Source organism: Urocampus carinirostris, chromosome 8, assembly GCF_059441175.1.
Source record: "Urocampus carinirostris isolate Australia breed hairy pipefish chromosome 8, RoL_Ucar_1.0, whole genome shotgun sequence".
Lineage (NCBI taxonomy): Eukaryota > Metazoa > Chordata > Actinopteri > Syngnathiformes > Syngnathidae > Urocampus > Urocampus carinirostris.
Genome location: NC_142356.1, coordinates 22,568,013 through 22,595,029, shown reverse-complemented (window position 1 = coordinate 22,595,029; position 27,017 = coordinate 22,568,013). Strand labels below are relative to the sequence as shown.

Below are 27,017 nucleotides of genomic sequence, written 5' to 3'. Positions count from 1 at the left end.
AAACAATTACATAATTTTGTTTTTTGAACTTAAACCAATGCATGAACACACTTAGCCAGAAGAGGGAGTTGACGGTTTATCCTTGCAAAATCAGCATACTTGTCCGGTTCAGAACTATTTTGCCGCGCGAGGGGAGTAAAGGACACATCTTGCAAATAAAAGCAGCTATTTGTCATAATCGCTAGTTTATTTTACCCAAAAATATCGGTTGCCAAAAAAACAAAGAGAACATCTTGGCTCCTGGAAATTTTATTACATTTCATGTCAGTCACATGCAATTGTTTTTTTTTATTTTAAAACGAATAACCATGAAATTAGCTAAATAAAAAACATGGGGGAAATTGTTTTTTTTCTTGGAATAGCAGTATACAAAAATAGAGCTTACAAAAACCATACAGTTATTATTTTTTCAAAAAATATTCTGCTGCAGAATTCTAAGTTTACAAAGAATGTCTGTGAAAGTCCACAAACAGAACATGTGTGAACACAACAAGGTCATTTTGTGTATCCGTTTTGTGTGTGGGAAGGGCAGCACAAGGCTACGGATAAATAAATAAAATATGTGCTGGCACTCAAAGCATCGACAAAGAGTCAAATGATCATTCCAAAGTCAACATTTCTCAAGTACTTGTGGCTACATCACTTTGCTCCACCTCACTTTTGTATGAAACATTTGAATTGATTTGGCACTTAAACTGGAATGCGTTTTCAAGGAGTCCCCTGTTTGGTGATCATTTGGTGGGAGCAACATTAGCATCGCATAACATTTTACAGTGGTGACGATCAGCAAAATAAGCATGCGTAATGTGATACATTCAAAGACGCAAGACTTGTGAGACTACCAGTGAAATGACAAACACTGTAACGCTAAATCTCTTTTTAAGGAGTATTATTGTGTAACGTTTGTTAACTGGTGCAAGTACGGTGAAAAAAACCCCCAATAAATTTATTTTTGTTCAAAATAGGCAAAATGTTTTGTTCCCTAATTTTGTTAAGTATGCAACAGAACTTTGTAACCTTATATGGCACTTTGTATGTAACAATGCTGTGTGTACGTGTGCTGTGTGTGTATATTAAAAAATATTTTACAATCTTGATCATTTTTATTATTATTTTGCTTAATTTACGACAAGTTTTGCTTGTTGTTGTTTTTTTTTTATGGGGAAAATAATACTCACAATGGTAACACTTTTTATATTTTTTGCGTTTGAGTTTGGGTAAGTATCTTTACTTTTCTCCACTACCCTTTTTTAACTGTTCTCTAAGGGTATCAGTGTTTTTAGCGGGAGTTGACTACAACAGGAAAACGCACGTACACAATCAAACTATAAAAATGGAACAAAAATCAGGGTACAGTGGTTAAAAAAAGGACCAGACAGAGTGACAAGCAAAAACGCTAAAAAAAGATGCTCCCCGTATGTGAATGTGTGTTTCTGTGTGGATGGAAATGCTGCTTCATTATATCCGGTGAGCACTGACTCAAGCAGGGGGCAACTCCCTATGAACCATTAAACTCACAATGCATTTTCAGTGCTCCTTTAAAACATTAATGTGAATAGATGATGATAACAGTTCAACATGTTTGTAACATTGACATCTTAAACCACAATACTTCCTGACAGTGATTTAATTTAACTTTTTGAATTATTTAAGTGTCCCTGTTTTAACTGGATTTGAGAAAACAAGAGACGGTTCGTTGTTGTGAAAAATAGCTTAAGCAGATAATGCAACAGAGTTATACGTGTCTTACAAATAAAACTGTCTTACCGCTGAGTTGTCCAACACTTTCTGCAGTTTCATATTTTTGTGTAACCACCTTTTGTGCCACCGCCACTAAATTAGAGAAGATAGTGAATGATTCAGTGGCACACTTCTGGACTGATAAAAATCCATTCATTCATAATAATAGAAGAAGCCACTTCATGTGACTTTTGGCACGTTATTCCTTCATTTACAAAATCCTTAATTTCCTCTGCACTTTCTTCAAAGTTTGTATGAAATAAGACTTTATGTTTACTTCCGTTAAATTAAATCGTTAAACTGACTATGTAAGAAATGTGATTCTATTCAAAACTAAAAAAACTGAAACTTAACTCGGAACATGGAAGTTCTGGTCACAAATCAGATATAAAAACCTTCCCTTTCTGCCACAATTGCAAGCAAATAGGCTTAGACGTCATAAAGTGCTTGTTAAGTAAAAAAAAACACACAATAAAATAAAATATAAAAATAAAATAAAATATTTTAGTGTGTTGTAGTTCTTGGCTGTTGTTTGTTGTTCTGCTCTTCAGCTGGTGTCCACTGGGGCACTGGGGAGAGTGTTTTGGTTAGGAACCACGGCAATGTTTTTCCATTTCCGGGAAGACAGAAAAAGAAATGGAGCCAGTTGATGATCGATCCAAGTGAGGATTGGAAAATACCAATAAAGTGTGTCTTTTCCACCAGGCGTGTCCACAGAATGACACCAAATTGGTCTTGGATAGCCGAAAGTTATGTTGGTGAGTATATGTGTGTGAATAAAATGTATCCATCCATCGATTAATTGTTTCCTATGATGTAGTGTCACCATTATGTATGCTTCAGGTCTACTAGACCAGGTTCTCAACACCGGGCAGTGGTTGCTGAATCGGCACTGGTGCTTCCGTCGTGCTGGCCTGCTGGGCGAGCTGTAAGACGGGCATGTTGCACAGCGGGCAAACTTTCCTCACCTCCAGCCACTTGATGAGACATCTGGCAGGAAGAGAAAGAAAATGATGACTTTCAAAATTCATCACAATCTTAACAGGTGAAAAGAAATTAAATGATCTGCATTTATATAGCGCTTTTCAAGTCAATGACTTCCCAAAGCGCTTTACAGTGTGCTTCACATTTCCCAATAGCGGCCTTGTATTGCAGCCATGTAAGACGCTAACCTGCTTATTGGGGGTATTAGGGGTTCAGTGTCTTACCCAAGGACACTTCGACATGTAACACGGACAAGCCGGGGTTCGAACTGGGATCCCTTGATCCCAAGATGAGCGCTCTACCTCCTGAGCTACTGCCACCCCAAACTTAACCTGCCTTTAGCCTTTACTTAAACATTACTTTTGGCATAAAACGAGGGATTACTGAACTATACTCTACAGTGTCAGATTTAACAAATACTTTTGGAACAAAAATACAAATATCTGTAAAAGCAAAGATCTATATTGGCAAATATTGCAAATTTTGGTATTTTCGTGCCAAACTCTGCTCAAGAACAAACTCAAAATTCACTCAGAAGTTACAATTCAACTTAAATCTTTAAATGTAAAAGTTTTTTAAAAAACTTTTAATTTGACAACAATAATAAATGAATTGAATAAAACCTACTGAAAACCTAAAATAATGATTTTTTTTTTTAATGGGCAAGTACTCACAATAACGATTGGAACTGTATCTGCAGCCATGCTTATGGTCATATAGGAAGTGAAAGCATGTATGGCTGCTTGAGAGCTCCCCATTAAATGTTTTTTTAAATTAGATTTAATACCAGGGGTTAGCAAACCTAAATTTTGAAAGAGCCATATTGAACAAAAAACAAACGTGTCTGGAGCCACCAAAAAATCAAAAGCCTCATAAAAGCCCATTTTTTAATTAAAAGAAAATGTGATTCATATATAAGAGCTAGTCCATCCCCCATATTTTTGCAAAATATCTTTCGTGGAGCCACTAGGGGGGCGCTAAAGAGCCTCATTTGTCTCTAAAGCTGCAGGTTGCTGACCCCGGTTTTATACTATGTTGTATACTAAATGTCTCTATTCAAAAGAAAAGGGGAAAAATACTCAAAATTTGCAATATTTGCCAATATAGATATTTGCTTTTAGAGATATTTGTATTTTTGTTCCAAAAGTATTTGTTATATCTGACACTGTAGAGTATAGTACAGTAATCCCTCGTTTTTCGCAGGGTTGTGTTCCAAAAACATCCTGGGATAGTCAAAACCCACAAAGTGGATACCTTTATTTTTTAAGGTAATTATTTAGTTATTGCTCAAGAACATTGTTGGAAATAATGCCGTTATAAATAATGCTCTTACGTAACAGTGTTATTTTCTCAGTAACCGAATAATGCAATCGTTTCTTTCGCTGTTGCAACCCTGTTATTGTCACTGATAGTCAAATGCAGTGCGTTACTTTGGCTGCAAAACGCCAACAGCGGCATGCCCCCCTTGACAAAGAATTAGTGAGAAACTATAACTAATTATTTTTTTTAAAACAACGTGCCAAACTCTGCTCAAGAACAAACTCAAAATACAAGCTCGAGTATTGGTTCAATAAATAAAAATACAGTACTTTATTTTTTTTTTTTTTTACAAATAACTTCTGTACTGTCAAATTATCATTTCAAATATAATCTTGCAGTTTTACAGCACAATGTTATGGATTAAAGACAAGATCCACTTTACTTTACATGGTACTTTGTTGTCATGTGGACGTTATGGAAACCCGCATTTACTTTCGAGTTCTGTCCTACACAAAGAGTATATTTTTCCATTAACATAAAAACACATAAGGCTCTAGAGCAAGTTCAGCGGGTCAGAAGTCTAGATTTGTTGGCGGTAGAAAGTATCTTTCTCTGTTTAGCCAACCAGAATTCGGAACAAAAAGTAGTGAAACTGCTATAAGTAAATCGCGATACAGCAAAGGATTACTGTACTTGTAGGGGTTGAGAAATGAAGTTGTATCAGCTATCCCTCGTTAGTATGTGGTGATTTTTTTGAACAGTGAGGTACAATTTACATTCTGTGACAAACTTTCTATCCTTGCTATTAAAAAGCGGAGGGGAGCTGGAAAAAGCTGGGCAATTACAGAGGCGTGCTCGAGGACACCTGCTTTTAACAAGACCCTTATGCAGTAGAAGAGAGGAGTATTGTTTTACAGCACTAAAGTTCTAGGTTCAAATCTTTGACTGAGTTTTGCTTGCAACAAACATCACATCATAAAAATAAACATAAAGAAGAGATAGATGAAGAGTTAAAGCCAAAGCTTATAGGCAACTTCTTCCCTAAAAAACTTTGGACACTTCTTTTATAAGTGGTTTCAACTTATTATCATATAATATGTACGTCTCACATCATCTAAAACATCCATTGGACTTTTTTTCCAAGTTCAGATGCTGACTAAAGCCTCATTAGATTTGCTCGCACGCTGAGGCTACTTTGGGGGGCATGCACCCACAGATATGCATGTTTACAGTAAGTGGCAGTCGGTCAGGGAGCAAGTGAAGAGAAACTAGGCCAAGGGAGGTGTCACGCTGATATAAACAACTGTGTTGAAAGGCCGTAGGCTGTGGATGTGTGTATGAACTGTTTGTGGGGCAAAGTTAGATCGGTCAAGTGGTCACGTATCTGGGAGAGTTAGAATGTGCAGTAGTAACTAATATTTTCTTTCACTTCCTCATTAATGCGCACCCAAGCCATGTTTTTTGTTCTTAATATGGCTTAGTTCACTCCTTTTTTGGGGGCTGACTTCATCCCAGGATTCGACGGCTATGGGTGTTCATTCCTGTGCGTGTCTGCATGGAAAATCAATAAAAGCTTTGCACTTACTTTCTATGAAATGCGTGTTTGCACGGACAAATCCCGAGCTCATCTTTCTGCTTGAACTCCTCCAAGCACACTGCGCATATCTGAAAGACAGTAAAAGATGTGACTTTTTTGGGGGCAACACACATTCTTCTGCAGAAGAACATCAAACAGTTATCACCCCTCCCTTTTTGGCAGGATGAAAAAGTGAAAAGAATACCCCTCAGGGCAAACTAAAAACAGACTGGATGATTTAGGGAACAGTCAAGTATGGGGGTGTGGGTTGGTGGGTTGGAATGGCTCGCACTGTTTGGAACATGTTTAGTTTGCTGAGATAATAGGTCATAGCAGTGTTTACATTGTGGAGTTACAGAGACTAAAAGATCATCAGACAACAGCAAAAAAAGGTATGCAGGTGTACTGGCCCCCACAGTATTAGACACATTTTGAAATTGGTTAGTAAAGACTAATTTTTTGTCATTTCAGACCTTTTTTCAAAAAAATACAAAATCTCCTCGTCTATCCTCACATTGAACACTAAATAGCGACAGTCTATTGTGCTATATACGTAGTGCTATACACTTGAAAATAAGTTTTATGGAAAAACCCTAATTTCTTAAATCAGGAAAGACAAACTGCATTGTATATTTCGAAGGAGCTGTGGAAAATATGAGCGGGAAAACATGGCAGGGTGTTATGGAGCAAGGACACACTTTCACAAAACTATTAAATTAAGTTGCTTTTGAATTTTCATTTTCATCGTATGTCATATAAAATGAGGCAGATTTGTTTCAATAAAAAAGATAGCCCTTTGTCATAATTTCCAAAACCAAACAAAATAGAAAAAAATGAATGGATCACAAGCTTTTCAGTGCAGTGAGGGACTCAAAAAATATGTCCATCACCAGTGTTTGGGTGTGCGTGGAATATTTTCTGTAGTTGTTGTATCAGACACTGACATAATTCAGATGACACTGTCAGCTGCCTTCCCTCTGTTTGCGATAAAAAACAGTAACTCCTGATGTTTGCTGTGACAGGGCTTAAAATATCATTCCACATAGCCCAAATGTAAAAAAAAAAAAAAAAACAACTTCAAAATGCTGTGGCATTTTCAAAAACAGTAACAGCCTGAAATAATCATTCTGAGCAGCAAATTCCACAAGGAAAATAGGACCAAATGGAAATTATATCTGTTTAACAAATTAAGGTCTCCGCCTAGTCACTATAGAAAGAATAAAAATAAAGAGACATATCTTGAAAATTTTGGTCAGGTATATTAACAGCAAGAAACACTTTAACAATATTTAAGAACAATTTTACAATAATTGTCTTCTGTGGTTTGCATCCTCAGTGCAACAACAAAACGCTGTTTTTGCTGCAGTGTTGTCAACCTAAAATGCATTGTATCAAATTGATTAAAATAAATGGATGTTGCTTATAAAGATCAGCCGCTGCTCAGTAAACATGTAACTTTACAGGATGTTTTGGTAAAAATATTTTGTTGAAAGTGCCTTTTTGTTACACATCTACTAAACAGTTGCATAACTGTGTCATCTAACGTTACACGTGAATAGGGGTTCTGAAAACTCACCTCATGTAAATTTAACTCTTTCACCTTTTCCTTCTGAATGACCTGTAATGGATAAATAAAGAAAAAAAGATAAGATAAACATTACTCACACTGGCAAAGAAACGGTTGGTAATTTATTAAAGCCTCAACAGTGAGGGACAAATATGTGGATTATTATGAGATTAATCAAACACAAATTTGACTTAAAGTAAGAAGATTTGCTAGTTTAGTTTCTTTTAAAAAGTTCAACCTTAGTCTAGGCTCTACTTAGAAGTATTTTAGTTTCCTTCCATCAGTCTTCTACATTGCTTATCCTCACCAGGGTCGCCGGAGCCCATGCCAGCTGACTTCGGGTAGTGGGCAGGGGACACCCTGAACTGGTTGTCGGCCAGCCAGTCGCAGGGCACACAGAGACAGACAATCACTCACACAATCACTCACACATACTGACAATTTGGAGTCCCCAATGAAGCTGCCATACATGTCTTTGGAAAGTGGGAAGGAACCCGAGTGCCACAAGCAAACTCACACAGGCACGAGTAGAACATGCAAAGTCAGCACAAGTAGCTGGTAGCTGGATGTGAACCCTGGACCTCTGCACTGTGGGGCTGATGTGCTAACCACTAAGCCGCCATGCCACCCATTTTTGTTTTCATACTACTGATTAAGCTGCATGTTGTGTCTAGTGTTTGCAAGTGTCTTCAATGCTCACTTGTTTGTATGCATAGAGCTCTTTGTGCGCCTGATGCCGCAACCTGGGGAGACGTGAAAAAACAAACCACTTCCAGATTAGTAAATAACCCACACTCTTTCAACATCATGCCAAAACAAATAATTCAAAGAACCTGGAGGGTAAAAAAAGAACAGAAAAAAAAACAAACTCAAATGCCCTGTCCTACACAGTGCCAGCCTCATTACACTGGTTCTAAATGTTCCACAGTGATATCAAGCCATGGCAGAGTATAAAACACATTGGTGCTACATTTTGCACAGGATCGCATACCTAAGAGAGGTATGTTCAGGTCATTGTTGTTGTTGGCTTTTTCCTGTATGAGACACATTGCCTAAATATTAACACTGGAGTAACCAATTGCAAGTAAATCAAAAGCCTAACGTTACTGTTTTCTGTTATTGAAAACGCATTACAAGCTGTTGAGAGTAGTTTTTGAATTTCTATACTTACAAATAGCTTTAAAAAATCCAAACTCTTGCAAACATAAGGGACAGAACCAAGTTTGCATAAAAGTCTAAAACAACCTTCAAAATTGTTCGCAAATAAAATATTTTTGTGAGGAAACAACAGGCACAGCACTTATAAAGATCGTCTAGGCTACAAAAGTGACAACAAACATGAAGTACAAGGGGGAAGAATGAACGAGAGATATAAGAGAAATTTGTAGGTTTGTAAGATTTACCTCCATTACAAGTAACCTTAACCTCTCGCAGCAGATTGAGAGGGATCTGTAAAACAAGCAGCACAGTCTAGGAGAAAACTGACATTTTTGGGTACCCAAAAATTCGGACTATAAGCCACAACTTTTCACAAAGCTTTCAACCCTGCGGCTTATGCATTGATGCGGCTGATTTATGCATTCTTTCTAACGGCCATCAGGGGCGCCAGAGCAGTAAAGGTAAGAATGAGACACGTGGAATATGTGTTACGAAAGATGGAAGTTTAATGTAACTTTATGCTTTGTGCATGAATAAAGCTAGCATGAACAGACCCTCATCATTAGATGTCAATCGAAAGTGGAGTACTAACTACCATATTGGGAATAATTTTAGGCGTCTGTTTATTCATGAATGGAAATAATATGGCGAATGTGAATTTCCCTTCGGGGATGAACAAAGTATCTATCTATCTATCTATCTATCTATCTGAAACAAACAGATTACAAGAAGCAACGTCTAATGAAGCAGAAATGTTTAAGGCGGATTTCTATTCATCTGTTGGCATTATCGTGAGTTGTGGAATAAATATTTTACACTGTTGGAGTCTATGGATTGTCCTTGATGCAACAAAACCATTTTCACGGACATACAGAAGTTAAAGACGGCCAGAACACGTATTGTGGGTTACCTCGGTTATAGTTATAGTTTTCGCGTATCTTATTTTAGACTGACTGTAATGTTTCTCTGATGAATATATTTTGAAATAGTCATCATATATTGAAACCCAAGAGTTTAAGCTTTTCAATGATATGTGGCATGAAGTATTTCAGTGACTGGTGACATTGGAGAGACATACATTTAATTATCAAAAGTCTAGCGACCCACCGGCAGGCAATCGGCTCATTAAGAGGTTAAGGTAACGTATGTTAATAAAACTCTTTCTGTGCACCTTCTTTCTTTGTAAATATCTCATGTTTCAATGTGGGCACATGCGGCTTAAAGTGATGTGCGACTTATTGATGTACAAAATGTTTATTCCTTTAAAAATATACTCTGTGCGGCTTATAATCAGGAGCGTCTTATAGTCCGAATTTTACGGTAATTTAAAAAAAGCATAAAAAGATGCAGGTTTTCCCGGGGGTTTGAAGGTTGCTGAGAATTACATTCCCATGGGTTTTTAGATGCACTTATGACATGGCACTTTTCCCCCATTGTACAAAACTTATCATAACATTTAAAAAAATAATATTCACATTTCTCTTGGCACTGTACAGTATGTCAATCAAAAAAATGAGTTAAATTGACTTTTGTGTATTAACTAACTAACAATGAATTATATTTAGATGAGATTATCACAAATAAAAAAATACATTTCAATATTCCATCCATCCATTAATGCATGCACACACACGCTGTGCAACTACATTATGCTTGTGCTACAAACAACAATATTATAGCAAATATTGCACAGGACACAAGACAATTGACTTGATTCCAATATATCCACTTTACTGCAATGATATAAACATCCTGGCTGATGTAACATTTTTTACCTCACATTTCTCAAAAATAACACAAAAATATGAAAGTAAAGGGAAACTCTAAATACTCTTAATTAGACAGTCACTTAAATCGACTTGCAACATGTGTAAAACGAGAACTGTTGGAATTGAATTTTGGGGAAACACTCAAAAAGTGATACATCTGTTATATCAGTCCAAATGGTTAATAAATTGGCAAATAGTTGAAAACACCAGTAGCAGTCAACAAAACCAACAATGAGGATATTTGGACACGGCATATTAACATGCTTTTAAACAAGCAAAAATGCCGTTGATATTTTGAAACCCCTTCTAAGAATTATAATTGGGATTAAATCAGGATACCACATCACCGTTTAAAACACCTTTGGGGGGTTGATTAATATCAGGAGAACTAAACAATGATATGTGCAACATGCTACTGGGAAGTGGTACCCAATGGTCTGTGGTAATAGTTTAAACTACTGTAATACATTCCACTACATATATTAGAATACAACCACCCTAACCCATTTTTTGGGCCCCCCCACAAGGAACAAATTTATTGAGGCATTCTAATGGTGAATGCACATTTAAAACATATATTACACATTTACAAGCCTGTTGTCGATTAAATGTGAAAAACAACCTTGATTGGCTCAACCTCTGCGGACACGTAGTAGTGCCTTGACTAATCTGAAAGTGACTGATCTTGCCAATAGAAAAACGCTGGCGGTAAATGGTGCCTTGGCAAATAAAGTTGATACCAGGCTTATCTCTTTGACCCAACATGCCATTATTTACCTGACCTGAAAAGAAGAAAGGGAAGTTTGTTTGTTAGCTCAAAAATACGTACAATTTTGTTTGAAAATCTTATCGGTGATTTACAATTTTTTTCCAAACTATCATAACAATAGCCACCTTGTGAAATTCAGTTACTTTTTTTAAGTTTTCAAATTACAAACCAATTGCAAGTCTGACCAAAGTTGACTACACACTTTGTGTGACTTTTATTTAACGTCAAAGGCCAGTGAAACCCTAATAAAATTTTATCCCTCCAAGGACAGTGCTGTGTTGTGTGTTGCAATATTTGTGAAAGTGGCCAAACTTGAGGCTGACATGGTTAACTGTTTCACAAAAAATACATTAACCCTTTATTTTTGTAGACAGTCTAGTTTATAGATTTTTGAATTTTGGCAGACAGCACTGATTTTCCTTCTCAAGGTATCTTCATTTTCCTCATGTTGAGGTTTTTGAGTTTTTCCTTGCCCTCGTGTTGGTTCCAGATCAGGGGATGGTGTAATAATAGTCTGAAAAAATAGTCTGTGTAATAACCTGTGAAGCCCTTTGAGACTCTTTGTGATTAAGGGCTATACAAATAAAAATGACTTGTCTTGACTTGACTAGGGAACAAGAGCATTTTGCAACATATACCAGCGACACATATTGAAGTGCGAAGAGTAAAAGTAAAATATACCTTAGACCAGCTACTAATTTGTGGCATGGGTGTAATACAAGTTTTCTTGATTTTTCTGGAGCAGAGGCAAATTATTGTGCACCTTTTTAATTATATCTAGTGTGTGTTATATACTTTCAACCATAAATGTTAAAAGTTTGCGAAACAGATCACCCATTTTAAAACACCACGAAACTCAAAATTTTTTTTGCAGGTTTTTAAAAGTATTTGGTGTGTATTTATTTTTATGGAAAAACATGCAATAGAACCCTCAGACCTTTGCGAAATGTTAGATTGTTATTTCCCCTAGAATTGAAATGGGTTTGAAAACAGGGCCTATAGAAGATTATGTGCATAGGAATGTAGCAATCAGGTAATTAATCAACAATGTCCAGTGTTAAGTAGATAGAGCCCCAAAATGTGCTTACCTTATTAAGTAGCAGCAGAAGAGCAGGCTGAGGATGAAGACGAAGAAAGCTGTCCCAAAAACAACAATGTAGATATTAAGGGGCAGGTTCTGGAACCCTATATTTGGCATCCTGAAACTGTAGTGTGAAAAATCGGAGCTCATGGGTGTTCTGGAAAGCAAGAGAGACCACGATCAGGCAACTTGCATTAAACAACAGTACAGAACAACGAACAGTGACAAAATAGTGAGGCAAAAAAAGATGTAGACCTGAAAGTGAAACTAAATTTACTTTCAGTATGACAATACATTGGTGTATTCCCTCAGGGAAGGGAGTTTGCAAATGCTGTAAATCAAAGACAATGACTTTGTTTTTAACCGATATTGATTTAATAATAATGTTCAAGAGACCAAACATAATACAGAGGCCTAACACCGACGTCCATATATTTGTACACTGCTTGAGCGCAAAGATAATGTATAAATGTGGGGTATATGCAGGATAGACCTTAGATAGGTCACAAGTAAATAGTCAAAATGCATTACATCAAGTGACAGACAACCATTCACAATCACATTGACAGTAATGGCCAACTGAGAGCCCTGGACTCCTGACTCCGCAAAACACAAACACAGACATGCTTACCACAATTCCTACATGCTGCTGCTCACATCAATATGTTCACCTTCATAAATAACACTTTGGTGTGGTTGAAAATAAACACTCCAACTGCATATGTAGGCATAAACTATATGCTAAAGGCAGCAATCTTGCTTAAGGTGTTAAGCAGGGATCTCAAACTCAACTCGGGGGGCTGCCAGAGACAGAATAGTTAGCTGGAGGCCATTTTGATAAATCAGTTTGTAACAATGGTTCCTCAAGAGATGATCAAAATGGGTAAACCCAGTTATTTTCATCTGACTGGTGGGTACTTTGCATATTCCTCACTGCGTTTAGTGGATTAATAATAGCACATTTCTTCAGCACATCAATTTTCTGAGGGTATACAAAACATGTTGAAAAACCGCAAAAACACTCGGTCGACTATTTTTTTTTGTGAAATCGGCTTTTAATACCGGCAATAGGAAAACTGGTGTACATGATAGATTTTCCTTACACTGTCACTTCAGAATTAAATTTTGCAAAATGGTGTGATAAGCTTGAGATGGCAGGCTTCGAGGGAATAAAGGGAAAGGAATTACTGGGTCAATAGCATGGTGGCTTACATTAAAAATAATAATTATTGCTGTCAAGAAAGGGGGGCGGGAGGACTGTGGTGGTCACGAAAAATATGCCCTAACGCTTCAGATGAGGCTTTGGCTATAACTTTGAGACCACATGTGAACTGATGTGATAAGCATTTCACAACTTTATACAAATACATGAAAGGGGGATACCACTTGTGAGGTCCCTTCTCAAGGTTTCTCTTTATCCTCACGCTGAGGTTTTGAGTTGTTCCTTGCCCGCATGTTGGTTAAAGTTTAGGTAATTGTGTCATTGTAATCCTGTGCAGTCCTTTGAGACATTTTTGTGATTAAGGGCTATATAAATAAATTTAACTTGACTAGACAAAGAGGTGGTTGTAGTCAGGGGGCTTTTTCAGAATCTAGTATTGGGGGCATGGCTGGACATGTCCACTCCTGAAAAAGCAGGAGAATGGCCCAAGAATGAATTGTGTTAAGAGTCAGAAGCCCCTCCCTACAGGCAAACATCCTTACAGAGGGGGACTTTATGGAGCCAAAGCCATGAAATGTGAGCCAACGGTTTATGTTTAACTCCAAATCTAAAAGCTCCGTATTGATTTAACTTGCACCTACACTAGGAGGGAAAATCTAAATTGCTATTGTCTCAACCACAAGGCTAGTAGCTGTATTAAACAAGGACTGGTACAGCAATTTCATTTAATTTGCACAAGTAAGCAGTAAGTACATAAGTGCATACTTGTTTGTTGTCATGTCAAGTCAAGTTTATTTTTATAGCTCTTGATGACAAGAAGTATCAAAGGGCTGCACAGATCACAGACTATTATTTGACTACAGACTATTACTACACTATCCCCTGATATAAAAACCTACATGGGGCAAAGAAAAACTCAAAATCTCAGAATGAAGAAAATAAGGAAACCTTAAGAAGGGACCACACATGAGGTAATCCCCTTTTAGGATGACCAGGCTGCAATGCATGTTGCAATGCACAGACATGTTCAAAATGAAACATAGGTCATTCTAAAGCTAAAAAAAATCAATGTGTGTATTAAGCCTGGATTTAAACAGTTCCACTGAGGTTGCAGATTGAATCTCAAAGGGAAGAGAATTCCACAGCACCGGGCCCGAATGGAGAACGCTCTCGAACCTGCGGATTTCTTCTTGGCTCTTGGGATCACTAGCAGACCAGCATTTTCCGAGCGAAGGCTGTGGAAATAATTATCTTAAAAACGCTTATACAACTAATCCCCAAAATGAAACATTGAGCTGTATTACTATTGACAGATTAAGAAAATATATTACTTTTTAAACAAACCATTGTAGGACAATTTACCGAATGAACAAACTAAATTAGATTTTTTTCACATAACAGTAATGTTATGCTCTAAATCAGTGGTTCTAAACTAGTCTGACTTTAGAACCTACTATTCTACCCTAATTACAAGCCAAGGCCCAAATTTTGAAAAACAACCCACTTCTGAAATGTATTGAATAAAAGGATTAAGCAGTAACCCAAAGACAAAAAACATCCACCTTTTTTTAAAACAACAAAACAAAATGACCAGTAGAACCAAAACGAAGTTATTATATTCCCTTTAATGCTCAATTAGCTTTTTTCTTCTTCTTCTTCGGTGTGAGATGGCAGGCCACACCTTGCATTTGCAGGGCATTAACGCCGTCTAATGTTAAGAAGTGTCCATAACCCTTGGATTTTTTTTCCGAGCATATTTTACCAACGCAAAAGCCTGCGACCCGCTTTTCACCAGTTGAGAAACACTGTTCTAAATGTATTGGTGAAGTACAATATACAGTCCCTGAACAGGATTTCCAAAATTGGACCGTTGCCGCCACTGCTGTGGCGCAAAAGGAAGGGGGAGTACTGTGAACATTCATGACATTCTAGAGATGCACCACTGTGACTGCGGTCAAATTACTTGGACCAGAACCCGTTATGAGATGTCTAAACCAGGTCAGTATGATCAAAGGGAAAAATGAAATACTAGTGGGAAAAGGTAAATTTAAGTCTAAGGGGCACCTTTTAAGAGTGACACACACTATAAAATAGATTTCCATGTTGCTGCTTTCATGCTGAAGAACATAAAGAGCAAAGACAGAATATTGCATTTCTGATTTGTTTGCTCAGGTGTTGCCACAATTGAAGATTTTCATGACAAACTCCAAAACTGTTTCACTCTATGATCAGTCACCTAATACTTCCCTTAGCTCCAATATCATCACCATGGTTCAACTGGAACGGACAAAACATAGGCAACAGTCCAAACCTCAAAGATGTACCTTGCGTCACACGGTTGATGAAAGTGTAAAAAGTTGAAACAAAAGGCCACACATACATACGATCGGCACTGGGACACTTTGGCATAATGATATTTTTAAAAGTGGAAATAAATCTGCTGGTATGCTTTACATGTCTAAGCCAGTAGGTGAAGCTTTTTGGCCTTTGCTAATAAAAAAACAGCTAAGCTTTTACTGAGACGCACTATTTTGAGTACATCACATTATTTATATCTAACCCTTGCCATTGACAAGGCCAAAACTGCTGGCCATTTCAGGTCAGTATAATTTCCAGGCAGACTTGCTTTAAATACAATGTAAAAAAACAAGGTTGCACACGCGGATCCAACTTTTTTCTTTGTGCTGAGCTGCTTGAACATTTTCTATTACAGGCAGAATAAAGGCTGGGTTGAATATATTCTTGCAATGCTCATTTCAAAGGTTTGGGATTTTTACTTAATCTCAACAGCAGAAGTCATTTAGACAGTCACGCTGGTCTGTTTGTAAAAGCAGTCATCAGAATATTAGGGTAAATTGCTTTCATTGCTATATTATCTGCATTGTTCATTCAGCATAAATAAGTTTATTCCAGGACTGATTAAGGAATGGACAAGTGAAATAGATAACTCGAGAGAATCAAGAACAAATTAATGGGGTCTTAACGCAAATCAGACAGAGCTCAGTTGAACTACAGGTTTGAACTTCTTCAACTACATTCAATTTTATTTTACTCTTAAAACACGTCATTACAAAGTTTTACTTCACACAATACAAGCGTCCTATAAGCGGGAATAGTTCTCATAGCTTTTATTGACTATCATCAGCTCATTATACAGTGCCTAGTGAGCAATGTTAACCTGAATGCTCCTGCCCTGTGATGGGCTCAGAGTTTGGTGAAATCAGACACTGGGGAACAGACAGAATTATGAGGACAAAGAAAACACCAGGCAGGTCAAGGCTTAAATTGTGAAAATGTTTAAAGCAGGAATGGGATACAAGATTTTGTAACATTTACACATCTCCTGGAGCACTGAGCAAGCAATGATATCATAATGAAGAGAGCATCAAACCACTGCAACATTTTCAAGGCACTGTACCTCCCACCTTCTATTTTTTATACCCCGAACATTTCACATAATTACATAACGATGTTTGCACATGCATTGGCATTAGCAGCTGTCATAGTCATCCTACACCTGGGCCTCTTCATGGGATATGAAAGTGTCATCGACTACAAGGCACCCCCTGCCAAAGTTTTACTGTCATAAACCACTCAGTCGTTTCCACTGACTGAATATAGCAACGAGGGATTATATTACAGAATTGTATCAAACGTGATGTTGATTACTGGGAATCCTGATACAACTCAAAAACCAACTTTGTGTAGCCCAATAGTGTTTTGAATATATTATTCAGTTATGACAACTGAAGACCAAGACACAATGAAAGAAAATAAACACTCTTTGTTCCTTCGGTCTAAAGAATCTAAAAGGTACCTTAAGACTCAAATTATAACCCAATGCTGGGAAACAATTATAGATAAGTCAGAACCAATGGAAAAAAATATTTAATGAAAAACTGCAGACTAGTGTCCGAATTAGTCATTTTCCCAAACATTAAACACAGATTTGTAGGAATATTCCCAAAAATAGAACTGTTCTTTCCATCTAACTTCATAGCGTTTCTTACAAAAGTTCCAGAGAGATGTGGAAATTTCCACAGGCAGCCATGAGTACCATGAGATATGCACATTTGAAACCTAATATGCATGGAACTAGGATTAGGGCCTCACGGGCAATATAAGGAAATATACTGTAGGTCCCAAACTTTACGTGATATGACTACACATAGTATGTGGTCTAGCACCTGGCGGCAATAGAAAGATTGCCAACTTCTCATTTACATATCAGTTTTCCCATACCATAAAAAACTCTGGAGGGCCGGCAAGGTTTAATTGGTCCCCACCAGGGTCTCAAACTTAAAAAAAATATATACATAAATAAATTGTCCTCTTACTCACTTTTAGTTCAGTGGTTGATCTGTTAATATGAGTGTTTTTGTTAGCTGATCAGAGGAAGGAGGGGTTAGCTAGCATCTAGCTTCTTGATTTTGCTCTAAAAATGTTGCAGATCAATGAATATAAATGTACCAAATATTCTTCTGGAGGTTAGAGGTGTGTGAGGGGGCATGCCCAGGGACCCCTGCTTAGACTGTCCACCCACCAGGTTCTCACAGAATTCTATGGGAAACACTGATATCAGTTTAGTCATTGGTTGAAGGTCTTTAATCACTTGATAGTCAAATCAAGGGAGTGGCTGATGTGTTATTCAACATCCTACTAGGGATGGTAAAATAATTTCATCGTCAACAATGTATTTTCCTTGTTGCTGAAAATATCATGTATGCAGTAATAATAAAGTCATGTTCTCAATGTGCCATGATTAAATGAAAATACATAAATACTGTACTTCAGTCAAATCTTAATTATTTGACATACTGGTTAGGTACAAGCTTGAATTTGATAAAATTTAAGGGAATGTTTGGAAGAAAAATAACAAATTCCCTAAAAAATAAATAGTTTAACGGTTTTGAAAAAGAAAATATTTAAATAGAACCAGGACTTAAAAAGGAAAAAAAACTTTTGTATGTTTGCTCTTGTGCTTGCCCATCCCCCTCAACGCAAAGCCCCCTATTCCAGCATGGCCTCTGATAGTAACACAACCTGACACAAACAAGAGGAACTGACACGCGCAGCTGACGCTCAGCTATTGATTTATTTTCATACTTTTTCCGTAGTGATCATAATGCCACACAAAACAAGCTCATTTTTTCCATCCATAATGCGCTTCTGTTTTTATGTTTTACCAAAAACTGTGCTGCTGTGGAACTACGGTGTTGCATACAATTCTCTCAGTGTCATGAATCCAAGGTCATAGGCCCACTATGTTAAATATGTCAGCAATAGTAATCCTAGGGTTATGTGATACGCACTAGAAGGACAAATGTACATACTGCACTATTGCTCAATAATCCCAATTTCTGCTAGAGTAGTAAACCACTTCCATTGTCGTATTTGAGACTAACCCAAGATGTAACCATGGTAAAAAAATACCATAAAAGTGTCAAGATAAACTAGCAAAATGATCAGCACACACGCTATTTTTTTCTTGCACACAACTATTGCAAGAGTAAAGGGAAATCAATTTTACAAGATACCTTGCATGTCGAAATATGTACTGTCGGTTACCTTTTCAGTATAAGGTTGCCTAAATAATTTCTTGAGCTGTGCAATAAAGATAAAACCCATTTGACTACCAATGACTCAGCGGTACACCGTAAAACAAGTATGATGAAATAACCAACCCTTTAAAATCCATAATGTCGCCACAATATAGTCATGATAACAGCACTCTAAATAACAACGACCGGATGATAAGAAACATGAAGTTACTGTCTAGGCCTCGGGCTACAGTTTATTGCTTGTCTACTGAATAGCGAGCATTAACCGCAACCTCACCGCAATACTGTGTTTTTTTTTGCTCTCTTCCAAAATCAATTGCTGACATGAAACAGACACCATACAACACTCACATTGATGTGATTGCAGAAACATAGCCATTATGATTCCTTTTTTGGTCTTAAAAAAGTGCCTGAGGTCAACATGACGTTTACATGATTTGCACAGGGCACGAGGTGGTCCAAAAAAGCTAAGCTCGACAAGCACTTGGGTATGTCACTTTACGAAGAAACGCTATCCAGTAGCAATGCTGTAAATACACACTTTGGTGAAGCGCATGCATGACGACAATAGTTGTGGTTCACCATAGCTATAGTAACATACTCATAAATGCCAATACATTTCATATGCATGTCTGAATGGATAATAAAACTGTTCTTTACTTTTGACACAGTTTGTTTGCTGTAACATGCAATACTGGATACTGATCCATGCTAACTGTAATTCAGGTGCAACAATAAATCCATTGAAACAAAAGTTAAATTACTAACATTATTACATATTCGGATAGCAGATCGATCTTTTAAAACCTTTTATGGAAATAAAAGACAGAAAATAGAAAATGAATGCGCATTTTCGAACGACCTGTATTTCATAATTTTCTTGAGGTGGAAAAACTGTCTTTATGTTACTGCAAAAAATGAGATGTTATTTACTACTTGGAGGTTATTTTTCTTGCTCAAAAGAACTAATGAGGAAAAATACAATGAAAAGTGGATGCTTACATGGATCGAAGTATTTATGGGTGATCTAAATAAAAAAATAAAAAATACTGTTGAGCTATCTTTGAGCACATGACACTTTGCAGGAACTCTCAACATACCTAAGCCACATTTGCACTGGTCTGCAACAAAACGAGTGTGCTCTAAAAAATGACAGCACCTCACTGAGACACTATGTGACACCTACATGAGGGTAAAAAAAATTACATAATCAGACATTCTACAGCTGTTAATGCAAGCATGAATTAAAAGAAAAATCAACTCAATATTGCATACCTATGCATCCTGTATAACTGGCAGTATGATGAAACATAGTTGCAGTGGTGAAAATTGGTGCCATGGGACTTGGATTGACAATAATTAAATCCTTTATCTTGTGCATCTCCAAGTGTTTAGTTAAACAGGAAGTTTTGTGAAAGTATCTGTCAATTTAGCTCACACAAAGCACTACCTTCATGTCCTCCCAAATAAAAAAAAATGTTTGATTGATGTGATTGTAAACAAGAGGAAGTGGTCATGAGGTGGTCAAGCGCTCGGGTCCTATTGTAGGGCTTAGGGACTTAAAGGAAGACTTTCCATTAACAAGAAATAGATTTATAAATTTGATCATGACCTATAAAACAGCAAGAGGGGGTTATTTCAGGTGCTTAAACCAAAGATTAAAAACCGACCCTAATTCTACTATTCTGATTCAGCTTATTCTCTAACAACCTTGCCTTGATTTCCTCCCACATCGTAGATGACTTTTAAATACTCAAAGTTCAATTTTCAAACACTAAAACTGTAACAGAGATGTGGAAAACTCTAGTGCAACACATTGATAATCATTCAAATAAATACATGTAAACACAGACCTCTATTATGTATAAGAGTACCTAATGCTGTGTCCAATTTTGAGTATGGGTCCCTGTGACATGGATGCTGAGCTTTAGTCACGTAGACAAGAATGTTTAAAAGAAACGTTTCACATTTGACCGACATAAGCCAAAGCAGGAATATTACACATTTGTCCGAATCATTCAGTGCAAGCTGACATAATTAATTAGAAGTCGTGTGCGACACAATTTTGTCGAAAAAGGACGCAGGAGATTCCCGGGCGTAGGCTCGTTTGCTAACTCAAAAAGCTTGTTTTGGTCCGCTGGTCAAAGCCTCGTAAATAGACAAATGAAAAATAAAGTAAGCGTAAAAACATTGCTTTGAGTCCACATAAAAAAAGCATCTTTTTATAGAGAGTGTTTTAATGGCGTTTGGTGGCAGCTTGGTAGCATCGCTGTTTGTTGCCAAGTGACGTTAGCTAGCTAGTAGTAATTATTATGTAAGTAAATGGAAAAGAAGCATCCACTCACCAAGTGACCTCGTATCAAAACCTTGATGTAGTCTTCTTTTTTTGTTTCAACGAAGTCTGGCGTTCAAAATGAAAAATAAAAAGCCTTAAACACAATTGACGCCGGGCAATACGGGCGACTTCATCACGTATGTCTGTGATAACAGAGAATTAAAAAAACATAAGGAGTCCGTATCATAATACTGGGGCAACACAGTCGATTAAAAAAACGCGTATTTCGTTTTTAATAGCGTCCACGACTACAACAGGGCGGCTCCGTCCACCCACTCCGACCAGTTGTTGAGGACGAAGGCTGAACGGTGAGTCTGTAGGGAAAGATGCCAAATACTGGGGATGGAGTAAGGGAGGGGACACGTTTTGTAGCGTCCGTGTCGATTACAGCTAAAAACTACACGCGTCGATCCACCGGAAGGGGGCGAGTATGTAATCTGGATCAAATGCTGCGTTCTAGTTTGTAGGGAAATATCAGTTTTCAATCAGCGCGCTGCGTTTTTTTTTAGAGTGGCGTTTCTCGACATTTTCGAGCCAAGGCACACACTATATGAGCCTTTCAAACTCATTTTTAGTTTGGGGGCCACATGGTAGGAAAACCATTCGCACGGGGGCCGGACTTGTAAATGAATGGCATAAAAAGTGTGCCTTAACTGGTGGGCCGGGGGTCTATTCCATACCTGGCAACCTCCACGCTCCATGCCCTTACAAACTGTCGTATTTTCCCTTACAAAATACCAAAAAATCTTACACCATATTTTTTTTTTCAAACGTGTTTATTTATGCAATTTAACATGTTATATTGTACATGTGTTTTGTTTTATTATTCTGTACATATTCCTAATGATAAAATAAATATAAAATCAGGACCAATCGTTAGCAGCGTAACTAAAATATCCATTAATAACACTTTACATTTAAATGTTGTGCTCTGCGATGAAATGGCAACACATCACTTCTGCAGCTGTTGAGGAGTCTTCCAGTGTAGTGCCCAATTTCGACTCCCCTGCAAAATCCTCCCCCTGTCACGGTCGCCTTGGTGACCAGTCTGCCCCGCCCTCTGGGCAACAGCTGAAGCAGATCCACTAATTGTGTATCTGCTATTTAAGGCTGCATTGTGGGTTCTGCGGCTGCTGGTTCATTACTCATTATTCACAATCCCGGTCTGTTATGCCTTGTCCTGTTTTAGTCTGTTATGCCTTGTCCTGTTTTAGTCTGTTATGCCTTGTCCTGTTGAGTTCGTGCCGGAGGAACTCTGTATTGTTCTGTTTTGCCCCGGAGTATTGGGCGACTTTTATTTTATTAAATAAAACTTATAGATCGTCAACGCATTTGAGTTCTCCCTTCATGCCTCCTGCCTCCGTTTTGGTCCGGTCACCTTCCTCGCCACCACGTCCCGTGACAGAATGAACCAGCCAACAATTGAACTCAGCGAACGATCCCAGCGCGACTTGGGGAGAGCTGGAGTGCGCAGTTTGGCAGGCGCCTACTGAGTTGGCCTTCCCTGCCCGTTCGAACCACGGCCCCGCCCGTCGTGGCCCTTGCTGTGCCTCGAATGGGGTCCCAGGAAGAATTGACGCCTGCCTGCCCAACTCCCGTGCCGATTGCCTGCTATTCCCCCTCCCCTGCGTGCAAGTCCGACTCCGACTCCGCTGCCCGTCGGGCCGACTCCGACTCCGCTGCCCGTCGGGCCGACTCCGACTCCGCTGCCCGTCGGGCCGACTCCGACTCCGCTGCCCGTCGGGCCGACTCCGACTCTGATGCCTGCCTGCCCGACTCCCGTGCCGACTGCCTGCTATTCAGTCTCTCCTGCGTGCCAGTCCGACTCCGCTGCCTGCCAGTTCGACTCCGCTGCCTGCCAGTCCGACTCCGCTGCCTGCGTGCCAGTCCGACTCCGCTGCCTACGTGCCAGTCCGACTCCGCTGCCTGCGTGCCAGTCCGACTCCGCTGCCTGCGTGCCAGTCCGACTCCGCTGCCTGCGTGCCAGTCCGACTCCGCTGCCTGCGTGCCAGTCCGACTCCGCTGCTCCTGTTTTGCCGGTTCTGATTTTGACTCTCTCATGTTTTACCTGTTCTGATTTTGCCTGTCCTGTTCTCGTCGGTTCTGCCTGTCTGTTATCCCCTGTCCAGTTTGCCCACCAGAACCCCTCCCTGCCGAGCGCCGATTCCGATCCGCCCGACGCAGATGGCGCCTGCCTCTCCCCGTTCCTGCGTGTTCGGAGGAGGGAGCGGGGTTGCCCCAATCGCGAGCGTCAACATTCCGGGGCGTGAGGTTGTAATTTTTTCTTTTTGGGACCTCGGGAGCTGTCCCTTAAGAGGGGGGCTCTGTCACGGTCGCCTTGGTGACCAGTCTGCCCCGCCCTCTGGGCAACAGCTGAAGCAGATCCACTAATTGTGTATCTGCTATTTAAGGCTGCATTGTGGGTTCTGCGGCTGCTGGTTCATTACTCATTATTCACAATCCCGGTCTGTTATGCCTTGTCCTGTTTTAGTCTGTTATGCCTTGTCCTGTTTTAGTCTGTTATGCCTTGTCCTGTTGAGTTCGTGCCGGAGGAACTCTGTATTGTTCTGTTTTGCCCCGAAGTATTGGGCGACTTTTATTTTATTAAATAAAACTTATGGATCGTCAACGCATTTGAGTTCTCCCTTCATGCCTCCTGCCTCCGTTTTGGTCCGGTCACCTTCCTCGCCACCACGTCCCGTGACACCCCCCTCGCGTAGATGTGCATTCTGCTGTGCTTCCGACAATAGCTTTATTGTTTTAATAAGCTTATTATATAGAATACAATCGCTATTGTCGGAAGGGCAGCAGAATGCGTGTTCACGCGAGGGGAGTCGAAATTAGGCACTACGGCGGCAGACGCATGCGCTCAGTAGCATCAAACGCTCGCTTCGTTTGCAACAAAAAAAACAATACCTACCGGATGGTACCCATAATTGACAAATTTGGGTTTTTCTGTACAGATTTTCTTGTACGTCGTACACGTCTTAAAATGCATAAGAAACATACTTTGTACGGCAAAAACATACAGGTTGACAGGTATGTATATGAGGCTTTTCAAACTCATTTTTAGTTTGGGGGCCACATGGTAGGAAAACCATTCGCACGGGGTCCGGACTATTAAATGAATGGCATAAAAAGTGTGCCTTAACTGGTGGGCTGGGGGTCTATTCAGAGGAGCAAATGTAAATGATGATTCAAGTATGTATGATTTGGTTACAAATTGATTATTTAGGGGGGCGTTGTCCTCAATATTTGTATCCCTTTCTAACATTCTTTCGTAGTGTTTATCAACTGTGCATTTGTAAAACAAACAAAATCAATTTATTTCATCTCCACAATTTTCTTTAACTTGAGTGTCATGATTACCGATGTGAATCACCTGGGCTCGCTCATTTGGCGCCAACCCTGCGAGTTCTGATTTGCTTCCTGTCTCTACTTAAACCCAGTCCTGTTAATCCCCTGTTGTCAGTCCGTCAGCAAACTTCTGTGTGTACAAGGCAAGCCTATTTCAACCCTGACTCCCACCTGTCCCGTTTTTGCTCCGGCTACGACCTGTTTGGTGCTGACCACGTCTGCTCTCCTGTCCCAGCTTACGACCCATTTTTGATCCTGACTACTTCTATTCTCCCGTCCTGGCTTACGACTCGTTCCCGACGCCGACCACGCGTTGCTATTCCAGTCCTGGCTACCGACCAGTTTTTCCTTCCCTAACACCGCTATCGCTCGCTACGGAAGATCAACTTCCGTGTTCGGATCACAATCAGAGTACGAGAGCAAATTGCTTCCCCGTCCAGCAAATAACGGATCATGGGCGCAGCCCTCCCTCTTTCCTTCAATAAAACTTGTGGCAAACGTTACGCAATTGGGTCCTGTTTCCGCTCTGGTCCTGACAGTGAGGAAACTCATGCAGAGTGGAAAAAGATAAAAAATAGTACACAAACACTGATTTAAAAGATTGAAAATAATGATTTAAAAGGTTTTCTGGTCTCTCTTTTAATTTTTTTAAAATATAAATGTTTACTTGAATATAGGATCTTCGCAGTTAAATTTCATATGTAATACATTAGGGAGCTAAAGCTTAAACTCCTGCAGAGACATCCAGGTAGTATTTTATTGTATTTTGCATTTTTCGTGTTGCCTTAAACGTAACTTTTATTTTAAGAAAATAACATGAAAATGGGTTTCAGCAATGTTTTTTAGTTGACTAATGGTAGTCAACAAATGCTGCTACGATGCGTGCTTCTTGAGTGGTGCCTGGCTTTAGCGACGCCCAGCATACATATTGAAAACCGCAGGTCTGGCTCATTTTTCTCTTGTAATTCTCTCAGCATTTTCTCACGGGCCGCCAATAATGTAACAGTTCTCTTAAATTATTGTGTTGCCTAAATTTTTAGTATATTAGTATATAAGTTGGCAGCACGACGGCGCAGTGGTTAGCACGTGTGCGGCACAGTTCTGAGGTCATGAGATCGAACCTTGTTGTGTGGAGTTTACATGTTCTCCCCATGCTTGCTTGGGTTTCCTCCAGGCTCTCCAGTTTCCTCCCACATTCCCAAAACATGCATATTAGGTTAATTGGCCCGTCCAAATTGTCCCTAGGTGTGAACGAGCGAGCGAATTGTCTGTCCCTGTGTGCCCTGCGACTGGCTGGCAACCAGTTCAGGGTGTCCCCTGCCCACTGCCCGAAGATAACTGGGATGGGCTCCAGACAATGCAGACAATGGATGGATGGGTGTCTTGGTTAATAATGTTGCTGTAAATTTGGATCTTACTATATTCTTGTTTTATTTTGAACAGTCACCATCAGTGGTTCAGTGCCCTGCCCAACGACACTTCGACATTGAACACAAAGAAACCGGGACTCCAACCTGTGACCTCTCCGTCCCTTGCAATCTCCTCTTTTAGTTCATTTGTATTCCTATTATTTCTATTTTCTTATTCCATTATGACCTATAGATGGCTGCTGATACAGGTATTTGAGTTTGCGGTTTCCGGATCCACACCTTCTGTGGGGTGTCTTGGGAAAGTACAGCCTGGTGGTGCCCATCCCTACACAGATGTTTTTTTGGGGTTAAGAGTTTGCTCCCCTATATGAAAAAAGGACCGGTTTCAAAGGTTACCATTAGCAGAAACCTCCTGATATTAATCAGATACAGAATCTTCATTATCTGGTCGGTTTGTTTGTTTTTGGTGGAAAGCGTCATCTGACAGAAATATTATATGATATTTGAGTCAAAATTTTCTTTATTTATGCTTCTTTGCCCGCCCAATAAGCGCACAGCAAATCTAGTAGTACTTGTACTATCATCACACTTGGATAGCCGTGATTTTCTTTTGCAACTCTTTCCATCTACTGAATTGTATGTCACATGAAATGAAAGTTGAAGTTCTTGAATTTCTTCCCACCTTGCCCCTGACTTTGCCCTCTCTCAACACCTCACCACTTCCTCCCTCAAAAAATATGAACCCAGTATCCAGGAAGCCCCACTTTGGCCGCCCAGCCTGACACTTTATTCCCTTTGAATCAAGTGGAGGAGTGCCCTCGTTGCCCGATGAACGTCACTTTGGGTGCATTTGAATGAGACCCAAGTGACAGGCTCGCTTTTGTTAGATGTGCGCCACGTGACGCCCTTGAATAGATCGCCAGGGGGGTTCGCCAGGGGGGAAGGATGGCAGCGTCCACAAAGCCTCATTGAGGTTACATGGACTCGTCTCTGCTCTTCCTTCCCCTTCTCGGAGGAGGATGCTGCCTGGTACCTACTCAAAGGGAGGGATTCTTTGAAAAGAATCGGAGAGAGGAGCACTATTATCACTGTGTAACATGTCCAACCATTTCCGACCTATGTGTAGTCCAATCGTCTAATAATGTTTTTGTATCAAGCACCTCAACATGACTTAATTATACTTGGACAAAAAACATTAGTAAACATGTAGTGGAATCAAGACAACGGGCATGCGCACATATCCAGGAGCCAATGTGGGAAGCCATCGCGACATGGTCATGTCAGGACCAAAACGGAAACAGGACCCACTTGTGTGACATTTACCACAA

At 39.4% G+C, this 27,017-nt stretch overlaps 1 protein-coding gene across 1 annotated transcript; it reads right to left on the bottom strand.

Annotated features, from left to right (window-relative positions):
* Positions 1–1,221: 1,221 nt before the first annotated feature.
* Positions 1,222–21,372, bottom strand: rnf24 (ring finger protein 24). The gene is made up of 6 exons (XM_088341994.1): positions 20,973–21,372; positions 11,912–12,061; positions 7,828–7,870; positions 7,137–7,178; positions 5,570–5,649; positions 1,222–2,730 (listed from the first exon to the last, which is right to left on the bottom strand). The coding sequence occupies exons 2-6, from the start codon at positions 12,052–12,054 to the stop codon at positions 2,589–2,591; spliced, it is 450 nt and encodes a 149-aa protein (XP_088198120.1). The 5' UTR covers positions 12,055–12,061; positions 20,973–21,372; the 3' UTR covers positions 1,222–2,588.
* Positions 21,373–27,017: the final 5,645 nt, after the last annotated feature.

Coding starts and splice junctions, on each gene's coding strand:
- rnf24 (XM_088341994.1), bottom strand. CDS start 12,054: ATGAGCTCCGATTTTTCACACTACAGTTTCAGGATGCCAAATATAGGG. Junction 7,871..11,911: donor TTCTGCTGCTACTTAATAAG/GTAAGCACATTT, acceptor ACGTCTCCCCAG/GTTGCGGCATCAGGCGCACA. Junction 7,179..7,827: donor AGCTCTATGCATACAAACAA/GTGAGCATTGAA, acceptor TATCCATTACAG/GTCATTCAGAAGGAAAAGGT.